This window comes from Pseudorca crassidens, chromosome 17 (genome assembly GCF_039906515.1).
Source record: "Pseudorca crassidens isolate mPseCra1 chromosome 17, mPseCra1.hap1, whole genome shotgun sequence".
In the NCBI taxonomy this organism is placed as follows: Eukaryota; Metazoa; Chordata; class Mammalia; order Artiodactyla; family Delphinidae; genus Pseudorca; species Pseudorca crassidens.
The window spans coordinates 81,590,024-81,610,451 of NC_090312.1; the positions used below are offsets into that span (position 1 = coordinate 81,590,024).

The 20,428-nt window shown below is 40.8% G+C and overlaps 1 protein-coding gene across 1 annotated transcript in view; it reads right to left on the reverse strand.

The window, feature by feature from the left end:
- Positions 1 to 297: 297 nt before the first annotated feature.
- The window catches only part of LOC137210107 (uncharacterized), a 73,387-nt gene continuing 53,256 nt past the window's right edge, over positions 298 to 20,428 (reverse strand). Inside the window, exons 5-7 of the mRNA XM_067711711.1 lie at positions 18,365 to 18,528; positions 1,908 to 1,982; positions 298 to 357 (exon numbers count right to left, since the gene is read on the reverse strand). Coding sequence (XP_067567812.1) covers positions 298 to 357; positions 1,908 to 1,982; positions 18,365 to 18,528 — 299 coding nt within the window. The remainder of the gene's footprint in view (positions 358 to 1,907; positions 1,983 to 18,364; positions 18,529 to 20,428) is intronic.

Genomic DNA, 20,428 nt, shown 5'->3' on the forward strand with positions numbered 1-20,428 from the left:
TCCACCATTCCCGGGCTCTGCGTGCAGAGGCCTGGCTTACGGGGCACCTCATTTCTATTCCCATTCGGGGCAAAGGTTAACCATTTCTGCAAATGCTGACACTACACTGAGGCACATTTAAATAGTAAAGCACAGGCATGGCGTCACACAGAACTGACTGAATTAGGGCAGCAGAAGCCTCCTGTCGGCTTGCTGGGGTGTTGAAGGCAGAGAAGGCTGCAGAGAAAAGGGTGCAGGGTACCACTGGGCGGATGCACCCCGGCGTGTCCGGGAGGGCTGTTCACGAAACTCAGACCCTCAGTGAGACAGCCCTCGGGTCTGGAGGTTGCTGTCCGTGAACTCAGTCTCTGAGTCTGGCTAAAGGAGAATGAAAAATATTTCACGGGAACCACACAGATATTTGTTTGATGCCTCCTGTTAGTAGACTCGGGGCACTGCTAGAGACAATTTAGGAGTAACTAGAGTTCAGTGCCTAAGGCTTCGCTCTCATGCTTGAAACGTGACTCACTTTCCTGGCCCGCAAGCCATCAAGTTGGACTGGGTTTCCCCTTAACACCCCCTCACCATTACCCACAAAATGATTCTCACAGAAAACAAGAGCTAAAACTACATTTTCACTGTGGCACAGAAGTGTTGACACCAGTGAAATCTGGTGGCCAGATGGATTAGTAAGAATGAGTTACCACAGGCATTTAAGAGACTGAAATAACTATAGCTTGACTCTTTGGAGGATTATCGAGAATATCATCCCTACATCCCTTACTTTCTAATTCAATAGAAAAATGCTAGATGGATGGATAGATAGATAGGTAGATATAAAAAAGAGAGGGAGGGAGGAAGAGAGAGAGAATTGGACTCATGTAAAAGAGTCTACAATCTACGTTTATGCTTGAGACAAAAATTAACACGTATTTATGAGACAAAGGAAAACACATGGAAGTGAAGACCTAATAACCTTATAGATGTTTCTAAGGTTGATTATTGAGAAGCCAGTCCCGAGGATGAGACTTTTTTTGTTTGCTTGTTTGTTTTCTAAATTTATTTATTTATTTATTTTTGGCTGCGTTGGGTTTTCATTGCTGTGCGTGGGCTTCCTCTAGTTGTGGCGAGCGGGGGCTACTCTTCATTGCAGTGCGCAGGCTTCTCATTGCGGTGGCTTCTCTTGTTGCGGAGCTCAGGCTCTAGGCAAGTGGGCTTCGGTAGTTGCGGCACATGGGCTCAGTAGTTGTGGCACACGGGCTCAGTAGTTGTGGCACACGGGCTCAGTAGTTGTGGCACACGGGCTCAGTAGTTGTGGCACACGGGCTTAGTTGCTCCGAGGCCTGTGGGATCTTCCCAGACCAGGGCTCTAATCTGTGTCACCTGCATTGGCAGGCGGATTCTTAACCACTGCGCCACTAGGGAAGTCCTGATGAGATGTTTTGAACATTAATCTGTGTATTATCATATGATTGGAGCCAATATGTGCATTTTATAAGGGAACAAAAATCTTATAAATGTCCATATTTCTTGTGGTGTTGATGACTTCTGTAAGTTCCTCTCTTGGTCTCACTATCACACAGCTGTGCCACTCTGTAATATACAGACCAGTTTTAGAGAACAGGATACAGACTGTTCCTAAAACTGACTCCACAAGTACTTTTTTCTATAAAATGCTTTGATTCGATTATGACTGAGCTCTGTCCCCAACCTCACTGGGTACCAGAAAGAGAGGAAGCACGTTGTCAGTGGGCAACCCATTTGGACTTACCTGTACAATCCTGGATTCCATGAAAACCATCAAGATCAAGCCCTAAACTGGAATCAGTTAAAACCTGGAAACTTTAGGGTTCCCTACCACAACCTTTTGAATCTGTGGATTCCACCCATAAGGAAATCTAAATTTTGAAATATGTGTTTAAACTCACTAGCAGTCTCAGGTTTACCCACTTCACAGAGATTTGAGGGCCTGTGTGTGGCAGGAGGTGATGCTGCCGGAAGGGCTGTGGAGAAACACAAAATGTTGACTTAAGTGCATCTAGGGTTCAAGGAATGTCATGTTTTATTATTAAAATTGCAAATAGCGCTGATGAGAATATGGTGAAGGTGGGTTTGGGGGTGATCCTGGCAGGGGGCCCTATAATAAGGACAAGTCTGGCTTAGGTGGAAGCAGCAGCAATTACAAGGAAAGCTGCACAATGCATGTCACACACAGCAAAACGGATGGACCCTCACACAACGTGCTTGTCAAAATGAGGGGCTTCTCCTGCTCTAAGCCTGGACTTACTTTGGCTCTTTCAAAATAAGCAAGGAGGAGGGCATCTCATGGTAGCAAGGGACCTAGAGACCATTCTGCAGGGTTTATTCTGCTATCTCTTCACCCTCTACACAAAACTACTTTTCACAGCATTCAAAGATGACCACTGTATGTCCCCTTAAATTCACATGTTGAAAACCTACCCCTCCAGTGTGATGGCACTGTGGGGACAGTGGGAAGTCATAAGGTCATGCAGGTGGAGGCCTCAGGAGTGGGATTAGTGCCCTTATAGGAGAGTCCCCAGAGAGTTCTCTTGTCCTCTTTGGGCCACGTGAAGATACAGTGGGAAGCTGGAAGCCAGCAACCTGGAAGAGGGCTCTCTCCAGAGCCCGGCCATGCTGGCACCCTTGTCTCAGGCTTCCAGGCTTCAGAACCATGAGAAGTTAATTTCTGTGGTTTATAAGCCACCCAGTCTGCGGAGCTTTGCTATAACAGCCCAAACGGACAAAGAGAACCACCCTGGATTTGGCTCTCCACATGTGTTCTGCATCCTTTTTTCCAATGCATTTGCACAGATTTGAACCTCTTATCATTGAGAGTGGCAGAAATAAAGATCTGGCCAGATAACAGGTCCTGCTTTAAAGCTGGGGAGGGGGTTGGTGCCACCTTCCACGCCCTTCTCTGTGGTGACACGCAGTGTGAATCTTCTATGTCATGTTGGGCAGGCCCTTCTTTCCTCTCCAGAAGCAACATAAAACAGTAACCAGGACAGCGTTTGAACAGGGATTCTCCACAGGAACTGTGCAAGCGTTACATGTGTCATATGTTGCAATAATGTGAAGTTTATCTCTCTGAGAAAGGAACACAGGGATCTTGGTGGGACTTACTTGGGAACAATAGTTAACAGTCAACTTATTTCCAACTGTCTTCCAATAGAAGGGAAAAAATAATTCAATATATGGTTAGTTTTAAGAGGCTCCATGCCTTTGAAGGGGATTTGAATATTCTCCGGGAACAACACTTGGACAATCAGATGTAATAATAATAATAATAAATAATGGCCAAAGGCAAAAGATAGAATCGCAGAGCTTTTAAAAATGTATTTAAAAAGTGATCAGCGACTAGCTGTAAGGGAACAATTGCCCCCAAACAGGACTAAGTATTTCAAATGTTCAGAAAACACCAAAAATCTTTATGCTGAGATCTAAATAATCACCTTAGTTTCCATCTCCTCTCACTGATTGCTTTATGGGAAGCAGAGCTCTCCAGCACGCAAGTGATTTTAAAATATTGCTTAGTATTTTTTATCCCAAGATAATTACCAGTTCATGCTGATGCCAAATATAAATTATGTTTATTTCTCTCCAAAAACCATGGCAGGGATTTTCATGGCATTCGCTAGAGCACGTGATCAGACGTGTGCATTACTTTGAAAGGTTACTCATATATGAGCTCCAAACTCGCATGTACACTTTGTTGAGGATGGTGACAGTGTTCGCTGGTCTGAGCTTACATCAGTTTATTTCACTTTCAGATGAGCTCTTACATCGAACTCTCGGCAGTACTGACTTATTAAAATGCTAGCGTTTGCCAACTAGAACACTGTCAAGCGTGTTTCAGCACCCCCGTTCACGCTGCCATTCAGGGGAAAATGCTCTCACTCTCACACTGCATCACAAGTGACGGTCTTAATCCCACCTGAAGTAATAGAGCTGAAGTTGCTACTTAATTTCCACCATCCCCCTAACGATGGCAAGTGTCCCTGCAAACGTCAGGCGTGCAGTTCTCAGTATCAAAGTAGATTTTGCACAGTTTGCTCTAGGAGAGAGTGCTGTTGTTTCTTCCCTTAGCAAAGTCACCAAACAAGATAGATTTTTATTTCTTTTACAGTACAATGGCTGTAAAAGAAACAGTCATCTTTATATACAGCCTGTCTTCCTGGCCTAAGGTTGAAATAAATACAGAGAATATGTTTGAATTTAAGGCTTTTCTGAACAACACAGTCACCAACTACTTACATACTGCATGAATCTGTCTTTTACATCTTTCAAATGCCAGCTGCAGACTGCATCTCTTCCCCTGAATCCCCGTTGCTAATACTATCTGAGCAGGCTATTTTGATGTCCTGTGAGAATTAGGCTTCTTTTGGAAGCAGAAACATAACTCCCACTGGTCCTGATGCAAGTTCTGCATATTGCAGAATGAAGACAGACAAGGTATGAGAAAACTGAGCTGCTTACTTACGACCGCATAAGGTGTTAACCAGCTGTCCGTACTTCTAAACTTTAGAACTATCTCCAAGTTAATAAGAGCACCTTCGATCTTGTATAGACCCACATTCTTTCCTGGGAAAGGCAGTGAAGGAAGCAAATGTCATTGCCCAGAGTTTAGAAATAAACACAGGAAGATGTGGGTAATGTCTTAAGTAACAAAGGTTGAAGGGCAGAGCGAAATCACTTGGATAAATTAAAAGCTATTCAAATATTTGCTAGAACTCAAGCTTTTAGCTTCCTGGAGAGCTCATATTCTTCATTAGCATTATAAAATGAGATTTATTCATTATTTATGCAATGGGACGGATCATATTGGCACAGAAAGAACTTGAAGCTTTGCTGGACTCTGTGAAGTTGATCTAGGTTGAATGGAGCGTGGCCATCAAGGGTCTCCTGGTAACACAACGACCAACTTTTCAGAGAGCTCAACAGATGTACGTCAACAACTGTGCACCAGACCCTTGTAAGAGTTTTAAGAAAGAAACGGTAAAAGAATGAATACAAATGAAAACTAAAGAATAGGAAAGAGAGCCTTGCTCACATCTCCTTGATTCATTAAGAAGATTTATGAAAGCTGCAGGCATGATCTATAGTGACCAATCAGGTGTCTTAATCCGTGATATAATCAAGTGATCTCAGAAGATCAGGACTGTGACCCTCCCACAAGTTACGAACCTCAGTATTAAATGAAAGCCATCCAAAGCTTAGGCTGATGGCAAATCTGTGCAGGATGTGAGGGGATGCAGACATGTCCACCTTCACACTACTGACAGCCGAGGGACACTGGACAAGACCTAGAAGCAAGGCCATCTCTGACCACTCACACCAGGCATCCTAAGACCACCTTGTGGACAGCTGTGCGGGGAGGGCAGCCTAGTTAATGGGATGGCGTAAACCTCCATGCACTTACTGAGGGATCGCCAAGTGGCAAACATTTCACTCCTCCTGATTCTGGGACAAGAGAGAGCTTTATTGTACCTCAGTGAACTCTGCATCCCATAACCTCCTCTTCATTTGGTTGATGAGGAAATTTCATGGCTACGATGGTTATAACTGTTTTTAATTGAGGTATAACTGACATATAACATTATATGAGTTTCAGGTGCACAACATAATGATTTGATATTTATATATACTGCAAAATGATCAACACAATAAGTCTAGTTATTTGTCACCATACATAATTACAGATTTTTTCTTGTGTTGGAAAATTTTAAGATTGATTCCCTTAGCAACTTTGAAATATACAATACAGTATTATTAAGTATAGTCTCCCTGCTGTACATCACATCCCATGATTTAAAACATATCCAATACGTCATAATTTATACCCGTGCAGTCAAAGGAGTGAATGGATTAGTGATATGATGGCCTAGGTTGTGGCACATTTTAGAGAGGGAAGTCTCTAACCAGTAACTACTATGATTACTTCCGACTAAAAAGAGGAAAATATTATTCCCAGTTTAGAAGAGTTTTCTCTTTGAAGGATGAGTGATACCCCCTGCCCCGTTCTTTGAAATCTCTTAGAGTACCTCAGTCTCTAAACGTATGGACAACGTGATATAATGAAAGGCTGATATAGTTTGCATACCTAGACTCACAAAAGTCTGTGCCCGTTGCTCTTTTCAAGTGACCTGTTATTTTGTAGCCTGCATCCTAGCAGGTGGAGGACATTTAATTAAATGTCGCATGTAGAATACTCCACACAAACCTGGCCCTTTGCAGGTCGTCCATAAATATTAATTTTGATACTCTATCAGGCAAACAAGAATGAGACATCTCTGCCATTGAGAACCTGCTTGTGTGGATTAGTTTTCTCTCAAAAGCCTAATTTTGTGGCAAATCAGACTTTAAAGACAAAGGTAACAAATTGATGTGTCCCAGTTTATTTTGGGTTCCACACAGCATTCGGTAACCTTAACAACAGTGTTGTCTGAGCACGAGAACTACTATCCATCTCCCCTTGAGATACTAAATGGTCTTCCTCATCCATTACTGGCAACAATTTTTTAAAAACAAGGAATGTTTTTAGTAGAAATACAGAAAAGGAAATGGAGGGGGAATACATGAGCCCTTCCTTAAGTATCTATGATGGCTCGTATTCCAACTACACCTTCAAAACTATTACCAAATGAAATGTAAGCCTGATTACATAAGTTATGAGCTCTTAGAGCACATATATTCACATACAGCAAGATGTAGAACTTTAGGAATTTTGTTCAGGAAACAAACATAGGGGTTAAAAAATGAGAACTGCGTTTGAAATTTTAAGCCTAAAAGCCAGAGCCGTACTGCTTGCCAAAGAGCAGTTATACTTCTTGGCTGGTACGTAACCAAGGAGATCTTGTAAAGAGAGATGGTTTTTAGTATTTTTTAATCAGCCAAACCTAAGGTAAATGTCTATGATTTTACATTGAGAAGATGTCCATCTTTAAGCTCCCCAGTTGATGCTATGTTAAGAAAAAAGAAACAAAACAAAGACAGTACATTCACTACCTTCTTCAACTTCTGTAGTAGATACAACCATTCTATACTAGAGCAGGGTGGTCTCCACTCAAAAGAATTAGTGTTTGCCTTTTAGCACTTAGCATATATCCTGGAGGCTGCCGGGAAACACGAGGTACCACAGGATCCATCATTCACAGTTTCAGGTACCCTATGTAATGGCTGGATTCTCTAACAGCCTAGAAATCATTGACCATGTTCATTTGCCTTCTGTGGCACCTGCAGACATGGAAAAAAATCTAGGAAAATGAAAAACATTTCCACTACATGAGCATGCACCTGGTGTCATTGCCAGAGAGGTCATAACTAATGTATTGACACAACACTGAGGGTCTGACCGGGTTTGACTGTATTTTCCAGTTGTATAAACTCAGCGGCTTTTTAAAACAAGTTCAATTAACTTGACACAGCTTCACAGGGTATAACATACAATAGGTAAAGCCACTCAGCATAAGATGACTCAAGTCATGGGTATGAAAGAGGTCACTGGGGTTTTTTTTCTTGGTTTTCCTTTTTTCTTTGGACTTCATTTTTTCAGAGCAGTTTGAGGTTCACAGAAAATTGAGGGGGTGTACAGAGATTTTCCATATACCTGCTGCACCCACAAATGCAGAGCTTCCCCCATGATCAATACCTGCCACCAGATGGTACATTTATTGCAAATGGTGAACCTACGTTGGCTCATCACAATCACCCGAAGTCCACCCTTTACATTACGGCTCACGCTTCACGCTGCATATGCTGTGGGTCTGGACAAATGTATAACATGCATCCACCATTATGGTATCACACAGAGGATTTTCACTGCCCTAAAATCCTTTGCCTATACAACCCTCCTCACCACCCAACCTCTGGCAACCACTGATTTCTTTTTTATTGTCTCCATAGTTTTGCCTTTTCTAGAATGTCATATAGGTGGAATGAAACAGAATCTGTAGGCTTTTCATATTTGCTTCTTTCACTCAGTGATATGCATTTAAGACTCCTCCATGTCTTTTCATGGCTTGAGAGCTCATTTCTTTTTAGTGCTGAATGATATTCCATTGTCTAGATGGACTGCCGTTTATTTATTCATTCACCTACTGAAGGGCATTTAGGTTGCTTCCAAGTTCTAGAAATTATGAATAGAGTTGCTATAAACATTTTTGTGCAAGTTTTTGTATAAATATAAGTTTTCAACTCCTTTGGGTAAGTACCAAATAGTGAAAATTCTGGAGTGTGAGGTAAGAGTACGTTTCATTTTGTAAGAGACTGCCGGACCGTCTTCTAAAGTGGCTGCACCACTTCGTCTTCTCACCAGCAGTGAATAATTCCTGTTGCTCCACATCTTCACCAGCATTTGGTGTTGTCAGTGTTTCAAATTTGGGCCATTTTAGGGGCTTCCCTGGTGGCGCAGCGGTTGAGAGCCCGCCTGCCGAGGCAGGGGACGCGGGTTCGTGCCCCGGTCCGGGAAGATCCCACATGCCGCGGAGCGGCTGGGCCCGTGAGCCATGGCCGCTGAGCCTGCGCATCCGGAGCCTGTGCTCCGCAACGGGAGAGGCCACAGCAGTGAGAGGCCCGCGTACCGCAAAAAAAAAAAAAAAAAAAAAAAAAATTTGGGCCATTTTAATAGGTGTGTAGTGGGATTTCATTATTTTAATTTGCATTTCTTTGATGACACATGATGTGGAGCATCTTTTCATATGCTTCTTTGTCATCTGTATGTCTTCTTTGGTGAAGTATCTGTGAAGGCCTTCTGCCTATTTTTAACCAGGTTGTTTGTTTTCCTATTTTTGAGTTTTAAGAGTTCTTTACATATTTTGAAGAAGAGTCCTCTATCAGACATGTTTCCTTTTGAAATATTTTCTCCCAGTCTTTGTCTTGTCTTCTCATTCTCTTGACAGTTTTCCACACAGCACATGTTTTAAATTTTAATGAAGTCTAGTTGACCAATTATTTCTTTCACAGATTATGCCTCTGGTGTTGCATCTAAAAAATCATCACCATACCCAAAGTCATCTAGGTTTTCTCCTATGTCATCTTCTAGGAGTTGTATATTTTTGTGTTTTACATTCAGAGCTATGATCTTTTTTTGAGTTCATTTTTGTGAAGGGTGTAAGGTGTGTGTCTGGATTCAATTTTTTGCATGTTGGATGTCAGCTGTTCCAGCACTATTTATTTAAAGTCTCTCTTTGCTCCACTGTATTTCCTTTGTCCAGGATCAGTTGACTGTACATTGTTCTATTTCTAGGCTTTCTATTCTGTTCCATTTGTCTATTTATCTACTCTTCCACCATAGACACACCACATTGTCTTAATTACCATAGCTTTATAGTAAGTCTTGAAATCTGGTAGTGTTAGTTCTACAACTTTGTTCTTCTTCTTCGATATTGTGTTGGCTATTCTGGGTTTTTTCCCCTCCCTATAAACTTTAGAATCAGTTTGTCAATACCTACAAAATAACTTTCTGGGATTTTTATTGGGATTGCACTGAACCTACAGATCGAGCTGGGAAGAACTGACATCTTGAAAATATTGAGTCTTTCTGTCCATGAACATGGAACATCTCTCCATTTATTTAGTTCTTTGATTTCATTCATCATTTTTGTAGTTTTCCTCTATAGTTCTTATACCTATTTTGTTAAATTTATATTTAAGTATTTCATTTGGGGGGTGCTAGTATAAATGGTATTGTGTCAATTGATTTTGTATATTAAACTTGTTTCCTGTAACTTTGCTTTATCACTCATACATTAGTTCCAGGAGGTCTTTTTTTTTTTTTTTTTTTGCTGATTATTACAAATTTTCTATATAAGCGATCATGTCATCTGTGAACAAAGACAGTTTTATTTCATCCTTTCCAATCAATATATCTTTTTTTCTTCTTGTTCTTGTTTTAATGCATTAGCTAGGACTTCTAGTATAATTTTGTAAAGCAGTGATGACAGGGGACATCCTTGTCTTGTACCTGATCTTAGTGGGAAAGTTTCAAGTTTCTCATCATTAAGTATGATGTCAGCTGTAGTTTTTGTAGCTATTCTTTATCAAGTTGAGGAGGTTCCCCTCTATTCCTAGTTCACTGAGAATTTTTATCATGAACACATGTTACATTTTGTGTGATGCTCTTTCTGGATCTGTTGGTTTGGTCAAGTGATTTTTCCTTTTTAGTTTCTTGATGTGATGGGTCACATTCATTGGTTTTTGAATGTTGAACCAGCCTTGCATACCTGGGATAAATCTCACGTGGTTGTGGTGAATAATGATTTTATAGATTGTTAAATTCAATTGGCTAATATTTTGTTGAGGATTTTTTCATCTTTGTTCATCAGAGGTATTGATCTATAGTTTTCTTTTCTTGTGAAGTCCTTGTCTGGTTTTAGTATTAGGGTAATGCTAGGAAATATTCCCTCTACTTCTATTCTTGAAAGAGATTGTGGAGAACTGGTATAATTTTTTCCTTAAATGGTAGAATTCATCAGTGAACCTATCTGCACCTGGTGCTTTCTGTTTTGAAAAGGTATTAATTATTGATTAAATTTCTATAATAGATATAAGCAATTCAGATTGTCTATTTCTTTTTTGTGTTTGCGAGTTTTGGCAAATTGTGTCTTTCATTGAATTGGTCCATTTCATCTAGGTCCATCATTTAAAAAAAACTTTTGGGGCTTCCCTGGTGGCGCAGTGGTTGAGAGTCCGCCTGCCGATGCAGGGGACACGGGTTTGTGCCCCGGGCCGGGAAGATCCCACATGCCACGGAGCGGCTGGGCCCGTGAGCCATGGCCGCTGAGCCTGTGCGTCGGAAGCCTGTGCTCTGCAACGGGAGAGGCCACAACAGTGAGAGGCCCGCGTACCGCAAAAAAAAAAAAAGGATAGATACCTAATCAAAGTGGTAGTCAGTTTCATACATGTTAATGGTTAAGAACTATGTAAGGACTACAATAGATGTTGCACTTTACCTTGAAAAAACATGAAATTTACTCGGGGAAGGTGTGTGGAAAGAAATGCAGCTTGTGAGTTATAGTCAAGCGGTGGAAGGAGTGTTATCAGAAATTGGAAGGAAATTTTTAACACCAGATATGGACAGATGTGACAGACAGTGAACTGAGATAGAGGTAGATGCCTGAGATGCGGGGGTGTGTGTGTGTGCGTGTAGTTTCTATACTCCTTTGTGACCTGGTTCAGTTGGGTGGAGTTTTCTGTGTTTCTTGTGGATATCTTACGCATAATTAGCACATGTGAAACTCTAGCTATGCTCAAATTGTTCCTTAGTATATCAATCATGTTGGAACAAATTCACATTTTCAAAACAAGTGTTATAGCCTAACTAATTACACTTTATTTCCATCTTAACATTTGTCATTACATCTACTTCTTATCCTAATTTCTAGTCTCAATGCTTCTAACGCGGTGCCCTCCCCGTTTAGGAAACCTATTCTTCCAGCCGTGCTTTCGGTGGCAGTTCAATCAGTGGGTCGCTCTGTCCTTCAAGGGGTCTATAGCTCTAAGACTTGCAGCAGCTCTCTTCAGCAATTCGACGTAAAAAAATATCTCTCCCCTGACACCTTGTCTTCCCACTGAAAAGCGGACAACCTCCTTTTTCTGTCAAAGTCCTACTCTGTACCCTGTCATGCCTCTGCCTAATCTCCTGATTCTCTTCAACTAATAAGCGTAAGGGGAAAGGCTCCACATCTATAGCCACCATCTCTCTTCACACCATGACAGACTCTTTACTTCCCTATCAGCTCTCTCGGTAATAGCCTCCTTGCTGGCAAATTCATCCTTTTTCTTTCCATTTTCATGCCCCACTCCTGTAAAGCACCTGGTTGCTGGTCACTGTTTTATTTTCCTGGGGCTGCCATAGCAAAGCACCACAGGCTGGGTGGCTAAAACAATAGAAACGTGTTCTCTCACCGTCGTGGAGGCTGGAAGTCTGAATCCAGTTGTCGGCAAGGCCGTGCTCCGTCTGAGACTCTGGACGGAGTCCTTCCTGCCTCTTTCTAGCTGCTGGTCGTGGCCATCACCCTTGGCTCATGGCAGCCTTCTTCCAATCTCTGTCTCTGTCCTCACAGGCGTCTCCCTATGTGTCACTCTTCTCTCTTATTAGGACACCAGTTGTATTGGATCAAGGGCCTGCCTTATTTCCAGTATGACCTCTTGTTAATTTACATCTTAATCACATCTGCAAAGACCCTATTTCCAAATAAGGTCACATTCACAGACACCAAGTGTTAAGATGTCAACATCTTTTGGGGGGATACGCCCATAACAGTCACCTCTTCTTTCCTGAAACTCTCTCGTTCATTTGCTTTCCAAATGCAATAAAAATATTTTTAAATTTCTGAATGTTTACTCTGTGCCCCCGTCTGTGCTAAACATTTTACATCGGTTTTATATATTCCGCACAATCCTCACAACTCTTAGATAGGTGCAATTATTTTTGCCCATTTTACAGAGGATAACATTTTAAATAGCTGCTCACAAATACACAGCCGGTCAAGTGGCTCAAATGCGAATCTAGGAGATCTGATCCTGACACCCACACCTATCACAATCCTTTGACTAGCAACCCAGGATCACAACTACTGGGAAAATTAGTACTTCACTGCTGATCTTAGAAAACATGGCTGAACTAGAATGATGGGAGAAAATCCCAAACCGCAAAGATTTAGGAGAGAATGGGAAGAGAAAGAGACAAAGCAAGAAGGGTAGATTAGTATTTCAAAAGGTTTTGCAAAGAAGGGAAGGAGAACGGTCGGTCGTTTCAGAGCAGAACAAGGGTCATTTTGAGAACAGGGGAGCATAGCATGTTGGTAGAATGAAAGCAGAGGTTAACTAGAAGCATCCTGAAAAGGCAAGAAGAATAAGGTCGGCTGATGGAACACCATCCTGAAAGGCAGACGAGGATGTGATGAAGACCAGACATCGAGGTGCTGGTCATTGAAAAGGCACCATTTCACCAGGTCACCAGGGAGGGGTTAGAGAAAGACGTTTTTTTCTCTCGTGTCTCAGCTTTACCAAACATCTAACATCTATCTCAGAGCAGACTTCATTACACGCCCTTTTTCTCTTCTCCCCACAAAGGTTTTTGGCCTAATTAAGGAGAGGGTCGAGCCATTCTTTTTTGGCATTCCTCCAATAAATAAAACCTGATTACTATCTGCGGCCCATAATCTTTTTGTTTAATATGTAGCCATTAAATGAGAAAATGTATTCCCTCTGAAAAGTGGTTACCTTCTTTTTGTAATTTATTCTGTGTTGGGATTTCGGTTTCTGAAGTTTTTTCTGCATTTAAGCAGAGCAACTCTACCAGCTTTTCTCGGTAACAGTTCACATGTGAAAATTTGGTGGTCGAGATGTAGATGTCATTCAAAAATACTTCAACTTCTGTGACTGAGGGAAAAACTCAAGGTAAATTGTCCCTAGGAGCTGACATCCACAGGAGAGTCAGTCGTGTCAGCGGGGCATTGCTTAGTGATGCAATTCCTACGTGCCCGATGCAGTCAGTGCGAAATGTCACCAAATTCCAAGTTTCAGGTCCACCAAAAGATAAATAAACAAACACATAAATAAATAGAAGGAGAAGAAGAAGACGAAGACGGAGAGGAAGAGGAAAGAACAGAAAAGAGAAATATACAGAAGAAAGCCACATGGAGCTTCGCCAAAATCAGAATGACATGCTGGCCCCCATTTAGCTAATGGCTAAGAATCTGTAGATCCTCATAGACATCTAACCTGTAGACAATGAAGAGGCCCAAGAGAAACGCTCCTGCTCTTAACGTGCACACTCACTGCCTTTCTCCAGGCCACCAGCCTAGTCTGGGCTCCCTCTGCGCTTCCTCCTGCCTGTAGCCTCCACTCGTGTTTCTGCACAGACCCCCATCCCAGCAGTAGCCACCCACCAGCCACCTGCCAAGCTGCCTTCCTGCCCTCATTCATCTGAAAAATGATCTTAAATCCCACCCCATCAGGAAGACTACCCCGGTCTGTGGGCAGGATTTTAAGAATCAGCCTCAGGAATATAAAGACAAGAATGTTTTATGCTTTATATAAAGTGCTTTAATTGTGAGCTCTTTCAATCTGTCCAGTAGCATTATAAGGTATTATTGTACCCATTTTACAAGGGAGGAAATTAAAGCTTAGAAACATTAAGTGGTTTGTCCACATTTCCTAGACAGTAAAGGTCACAGCTGGAACTCAAACAGAGGTCTTCTAATTCCTGCTGGTATAAATTGTTCTTAAAAGGGCAAAAATGTATGATGCACTCTATTCTAGGAACATAAGCGATATTCAAATGATTGTGCAAGTGCCCTGTGAGCGCTTAATAAATATTAAACCTATTCATCTACAAAACTAATTGCCTTCATACAGTAGTAAACGAGAAGCAGGAAACTGCCTTCTAGGAGTGAAGGGCTTAGCCACTAACTTTGCCCAAGCAACAGAGAGAGAGTACTATTTAGTGTTTCAATTTGCAAAAATGCAATGAAAAGCTCAGCTGAATCTCTGGGCAGGTTTATAAGCAAATAATAACCATATAAGATACATGGGATTCCTTTATGATGCCCTCAAAGTGAGAAGGATCACAAGGGAAATTTAACAATGAGCGCCCCAAGAGCAATGAGCAAATATTCAACAGACTTCAGCCAAGTCACTGTCATTAAACTTTCATGCTTTCAACGTGAATATGCAGGAGTGTCTCGTCTATGTCAGTCAACGGATAAGATTCAGGAGTTAGCAGCTGAGCCAGGCCCAGGCCCTACAGTCTAGGAGCTCTTCTCTGCCTGCTCTCTTTGAACTTTCTGCTCTAATGGACTCTTGCTCTGATTTTGTCTTGGTCATTTTTCTAAAGATGTCTCATTTTTTTCCAGCCTGTCTCTCAGTGACATTTCAGGTGCTCCTCTAGGGTTGACTCTGTAGTCTACGGAGGGTAGCTGTCAAAACTGCTGCAAAGCCTGACATTATTTTGCAAGCCTTTTTTTGAACGAAGAATCTTTCTCCACTCTCTATACCATCCTACAATCAAGGCTCCCTTCAAGACCTATGATTGGATCAGGAGAACATTACAGTTGCCCCACTGCCACATACAACATGAACCAGTTATACAAAAGGCAAATTTTCACTGTTCTGACAGTACTGAGATAGTCAGTGTTTCAACACTACTTGGCTGGTAGCTCTTAAATTTCATGGATTTGGTCACATGACATAGGCGCAAAAGTCACATTTACATCGGTCGGTCCTTATTCGTCTGCAGCGGATTACAGAAATCACAGCCGTAAACAGAAGATTTCATAGAGGAATAGAAGTTTAATAGAACAAAATATGACAAAGGGGAGAGCATGACTTCTGGAATGACATATTGAGTCCCTCCATGTATCCACTCCGCCAAAAATGCGATAGCAAAAATGATTGAAATCAAAATTTCAAGAACTCTGGAGGTTAACCAACGGCTCGCAATGATCTGAGGAGTACTTATTCAATGAAAACTCTAAACCCTGGTAAGAACAGAAGGGTTTGTGCACTGTAACTTGATCTACTTCCATTTTTCTCTCACCAGTTCCACAATATACTTAAACTTCAGCCACCTTGCAACCACAGTAGCTGTGAAAACCAACAGGAAGCCTGTGTACTTCCAGACACAACACAGACTACTGAAAACCAAAAATAAGGGGAGAACACCGGAAGCAGTAAGAGAAAACAACTCATCACATACAAGGGATCCTCAATAAAATTAACAGCTGACTTAGAAAACATCAGAGAGCAGTAGGATGACATCTTCAAACGACAAAAGAAAAACTGTCAACCAGGAATTCTACATGCTAATTAAGACATTCCGAGAATTCATCACTAGCGGAACAGCCTTACAATAGAAACTAAAGGGAATCCTTTAGGTTGAATTGAAAAGACACCAGAAGTAATTCAAACCCATACCATTGAGAAAGTTAAAAGACAACTCACAAAATGGGAAAAAACATTTATAAGTCACATATGTGATAAGAGACTCATATCCAGAATATATAAAGAACTCAAATTCTTTAGTAAAAAGATAAATAATCCAATTAAAAATGAGCAAAGAATTTGAATAGACATTTCTCCAGTGAAGATATACAAATGTCCAACCAGCGCATGAAAAGATGCTCAGCATTACTAGCCATTAGGGAAACGCATCTCAAAACCACAATGAGACATCATGTCACACCTACCAGGACGACTAGGATCAAAGAACAGACAATCATACATTTCCGTGAGAAGGCAGAGAAATAACAGTCCGCAGACGTTGCTGGTGAGAATGTAAAAATGTTTCAGCCACTTCGGAAAACAATTTGGCAGCTCCTCAAAATGTTAAACACAGAGTTACTACGTGATACAGTAATGCTACTGCTAGGTGTCTACCCAAGAGAAACGATGACACACACAAGCATGGATGTTCATAGCAGCATTATACCTAATGATTATGTCTATTCATAGCTGGAAAATAGAAACAACCCAAATGCCTATCAACTGATAAACGGCTGAATAAAATGTGGTCTATCCATACAATTAAATATTAACCATAAAATATGAAATACTCATACTTGTTACAACATGGATTAACCTTAAAGCATTATGCTATATTTTAGAAAGCTATACACAAAAGACTCCATGTTGTATGATTCCATTTATGTGAACTATCTAGAACAGGCCAATCTGTGGAGATAGAAAGTAAATTACTGATTTCCAAAGGCTGGAGAACAGGGGGTTGGAGAGTTACTGCTACTGCATATGGATTTTGGGGGGAGGGTTATGAAAATGTTCTCAAATTAGAGCGTGGTGATGGTTGTACAACTTTGAGAATATATTAAACACCAAAAATTGTATACTTTAAACAAGTGAATGTTATGGTACGTGAACTCATCTTCACAAAGCTATTTTAACAAAATGGTAAGAAGTGAAGATAACTTACATAGATCCACAGTCACATACGGTAGCTTGCAACAAGGTGCTGAGAAATTTTAATTAAAAGATTCACAGACTTAGGAAATGAACTTATGGTTATAGGGAGGAAGGGTGGGGGAGGGAGGGATAGTTAGGGAGTTTGGGATTGACATGTACACACGGCTATATTTAAAATGGATAACCAACAAGGACATACTGTATAGCACAGGGAACTCTGCTCAATATTATGTAACAACCTAAATGGGAAAAGAATTTGAAAAAGAATAGATACATGTATATGTATAACTGAATCACTTTTCTGTACAGCTGAAACTAACACAACATTGTAAATCAACTATAATCCAATATAAAATAAAAAGTTAAAAAGATTTTTTTAATATATCATCAGTTTTACTGCAGGGCAAAAAAAAAAGGAAGATACTAAACACTACATATGGCAGAAATAAACACCATGATTTGGGGTGTGTAGTAATGATTTAATAACAATTAAAATTTACCAATTACTATGTCTTGCTGGGCACTGTGCTATAAATTAGACACTTTTACAAAGTCCTTTGTCAGAATGGATCAAGAGAATCCCATTTCTCAGAAAGTGTCATAAGGAAATAAGACAGCTTTGGTAAGTAAAAAGAAGAAACTAAGGTAAAAAATGTCTTTGTACAGCATTATTTATAATAGCTAAAACCTAGAAGCCATTTAAATGTCCAACAATAGTGAAGTGTTCATCTACCTTTGGTAAATGCAGTGGTAAATTTCATATACATAATATTTAATCAATAAAAATTATAACTGGGAAGACTAGCTCCTTGTTTAAATAAAGGGCTACAAATTTGCTTATGTGCTACAATATTAACAGCAAACATGTATTGAGCATTTCAGCTACTGCTCTAAACACTTTCCATGGATTAATTCATTTAATCCTCATGGTAACCCTTCGAGGTAAGTGATATTCAGGCACATAGCAGTTAAGTAACTTGCAGAGGTCAGCATGCTAGTAAGAGGTAGGGTCAGCATTTGAATCTTGGCCATCTGACCCCTCAGACCGTGTTTTAGCCTGGACCACCTTTGGTGGAGGCTGGACCACCTTTCCAGCATAGCGTCGTACTCCATGGATACAGACAAGGACCAAAAAAGATACTCCAAATGGAAACATCTGACTTGATGGAAAGATTAGGAGTAAATGTTTTCACTCTAATTCTTTAACCTTCTAAAGTTCACATACTTTTTGGCTTTATACAAATAGAAAGCGAGGGAGAAACAAAAGTCTTATACTCCCATCATTATTCTTGTTTCCCAGCTCCCTCAGGATAAAAGATTTCATGTTTACCGAGAAAATGTAATGCAAACGCAATACCAAAGCAAACAAACAAAACTTTTCTCTATTCCATCTTGAGAATGTGTATTGTAATATGTCTTAGTAAGAAAGTTATATCAATTTTACCTTGAATATATCTGCATGGTTGGGGTTAAACAGCTGGTGTCTCCCAGATCCCAAAATAATAGGACCTGAACATCTCGTTTCTCCATAGACATAAAGGGATACTGTTGCCGTGGTGCCGGCATTCTCAAGATCCCCAGTGACAACAGTCACCTTCCAATCTCCTTCTGCAAAGGAGAAAGGAAATCAATATGAAATTGTGGAGGAAAACCACATTGATATTAGGAAATGAGGAATTCTGCGTAATCTACTTAGTTATGAAATGAGTAATTTGTGAACTTACGAAGTATGAAAATCATTGCTAATCATGGACTCCCTTTTGGAAGGTAGCATGTAGAAAAGTTTTGGCAATCTTATACATTTTAATTACGAAGCAAATAAGCAGTGGGCTTTTCACGACAACAGATACTTGGGGGAATTTAGCACTAGGTGTTTGGCTGGCGGATTTAGGAGTCTATTTAGGCATCACTGGCAGGTGTGGGTGGGAATGGGTGACAGACGTGCTGACAGCCTAACATGAAGGCATTATCTGCACTAGGAGTCACCCTTTCAAGCCGGGGCTGGTGACACACTTTAGAGATCCGAGCAGAATCATGGAGACGATGCAGAAGACCTAAAAACAAAGCAAAAGGAGCTAAAAATTTTTTCAAGGAAAAATACTGGAGTCCCCTAAGGGTTGGAATGTTGTATGTAGGACCCAGCAAAGGAAGTTGGGTTTGGGAGACGGAGGATGAAGAAAAGAGGGATTTGAAATAAAGAAAGACAACATATCATGTAAGCAGAATGGATGGCTGAGCTCCCTGCCCTGGTGGTGCTGGGAACACAGGAAGGCTGAGTGAGCAGAGAATGACAGAAAACCTCTTTTTAAAAGATCTGCAGCTTGTTCTACGATTGTTTAGCTGGAAAGACGAACTGAGATGGTATTTATTTGATCATTTGGTGCACTTTGGAAAACTGTACCATCAACCCCGCAGCAGTAAACCCTCTGACGCTGAGGGCGCACCAGGCAGTCAGGCAACAGAGGATGAGGTCCTGCGGCTGGAAATCTATGCAGGGCACACAGTCTACTCATCATGGGTCATCCCTGGATTGCAGGGACAATTTAAAGACGTCTTTATAGTTATTTCCAAAGGCTCCATGAACACACACCACCTTGTGAGTATTTTTTACATTTTCAAAATGTGATTAAGACCCACCACCAACCCGGACACCTGAGTTCTCAGCAACGTCTCCAAGACATTATCTTCCTTTCAATACATAATGCTATTCTCCCCTCCCCAATGTGTCCACAAAGATCATTCATATATCTGATTGCTTTAACACAACTTGTGTCAAGTAAATTTTGCATAATGTTAGAGTTGATAATGAAGGCGGAGCTTAAGGCTTGGTGCCAAGATGGCCCAGGAGTACAGACCTGAGAAAGGACCCCTCCGCCCCTTCTACCCTGTGGCAAGTATGCTTTGAAGAACTGTTATTCACATAGGAAAACAGGAAACATGCAAATTTCAAACTATAATTCCACTGAGAATCCTATCACGATATCGATTCTTACAGAAAGCTTTCCACCTGGGCTTTGATGAATAATTCAAGAAGTTAAAGAATCTCTTTCCTTTTTCTAGATCTTTCCCATCTCATCCTCATCTCCTTCCCTGCCACCTGAGCCTGCCCTGGGACCTGGCATCATGCTTTCATGGGGAGAAGGTCAGGAATGAGTTTGCACATCAGCTTGGATGTCTTGTTTACTAAAACAGAGGCAAGCAACAATGATCCATGGATTTATATGATACTCTTGTGTTCTTCCCTTCTGGAATTAGCATGTCACCAGGACGTGAGCTTTAAAGATGGAGTTACTAATGAAATATCTAATGTGATGATTTTTGTTGATTTTCAAGTTTTCCTGGGCATAATTTTCTTTTCTCACTGGAGGAAAGTAAGTATTTTCCAATACTTCTATAGTATACTTTTAAAATATGATCGCTTAACTTCTCTAAGAATGTCTCAATATCTAAAATACAAAATAGGAACATTTGTAGAAAATAACATAGAGGAACACTCTGAGTCTATATT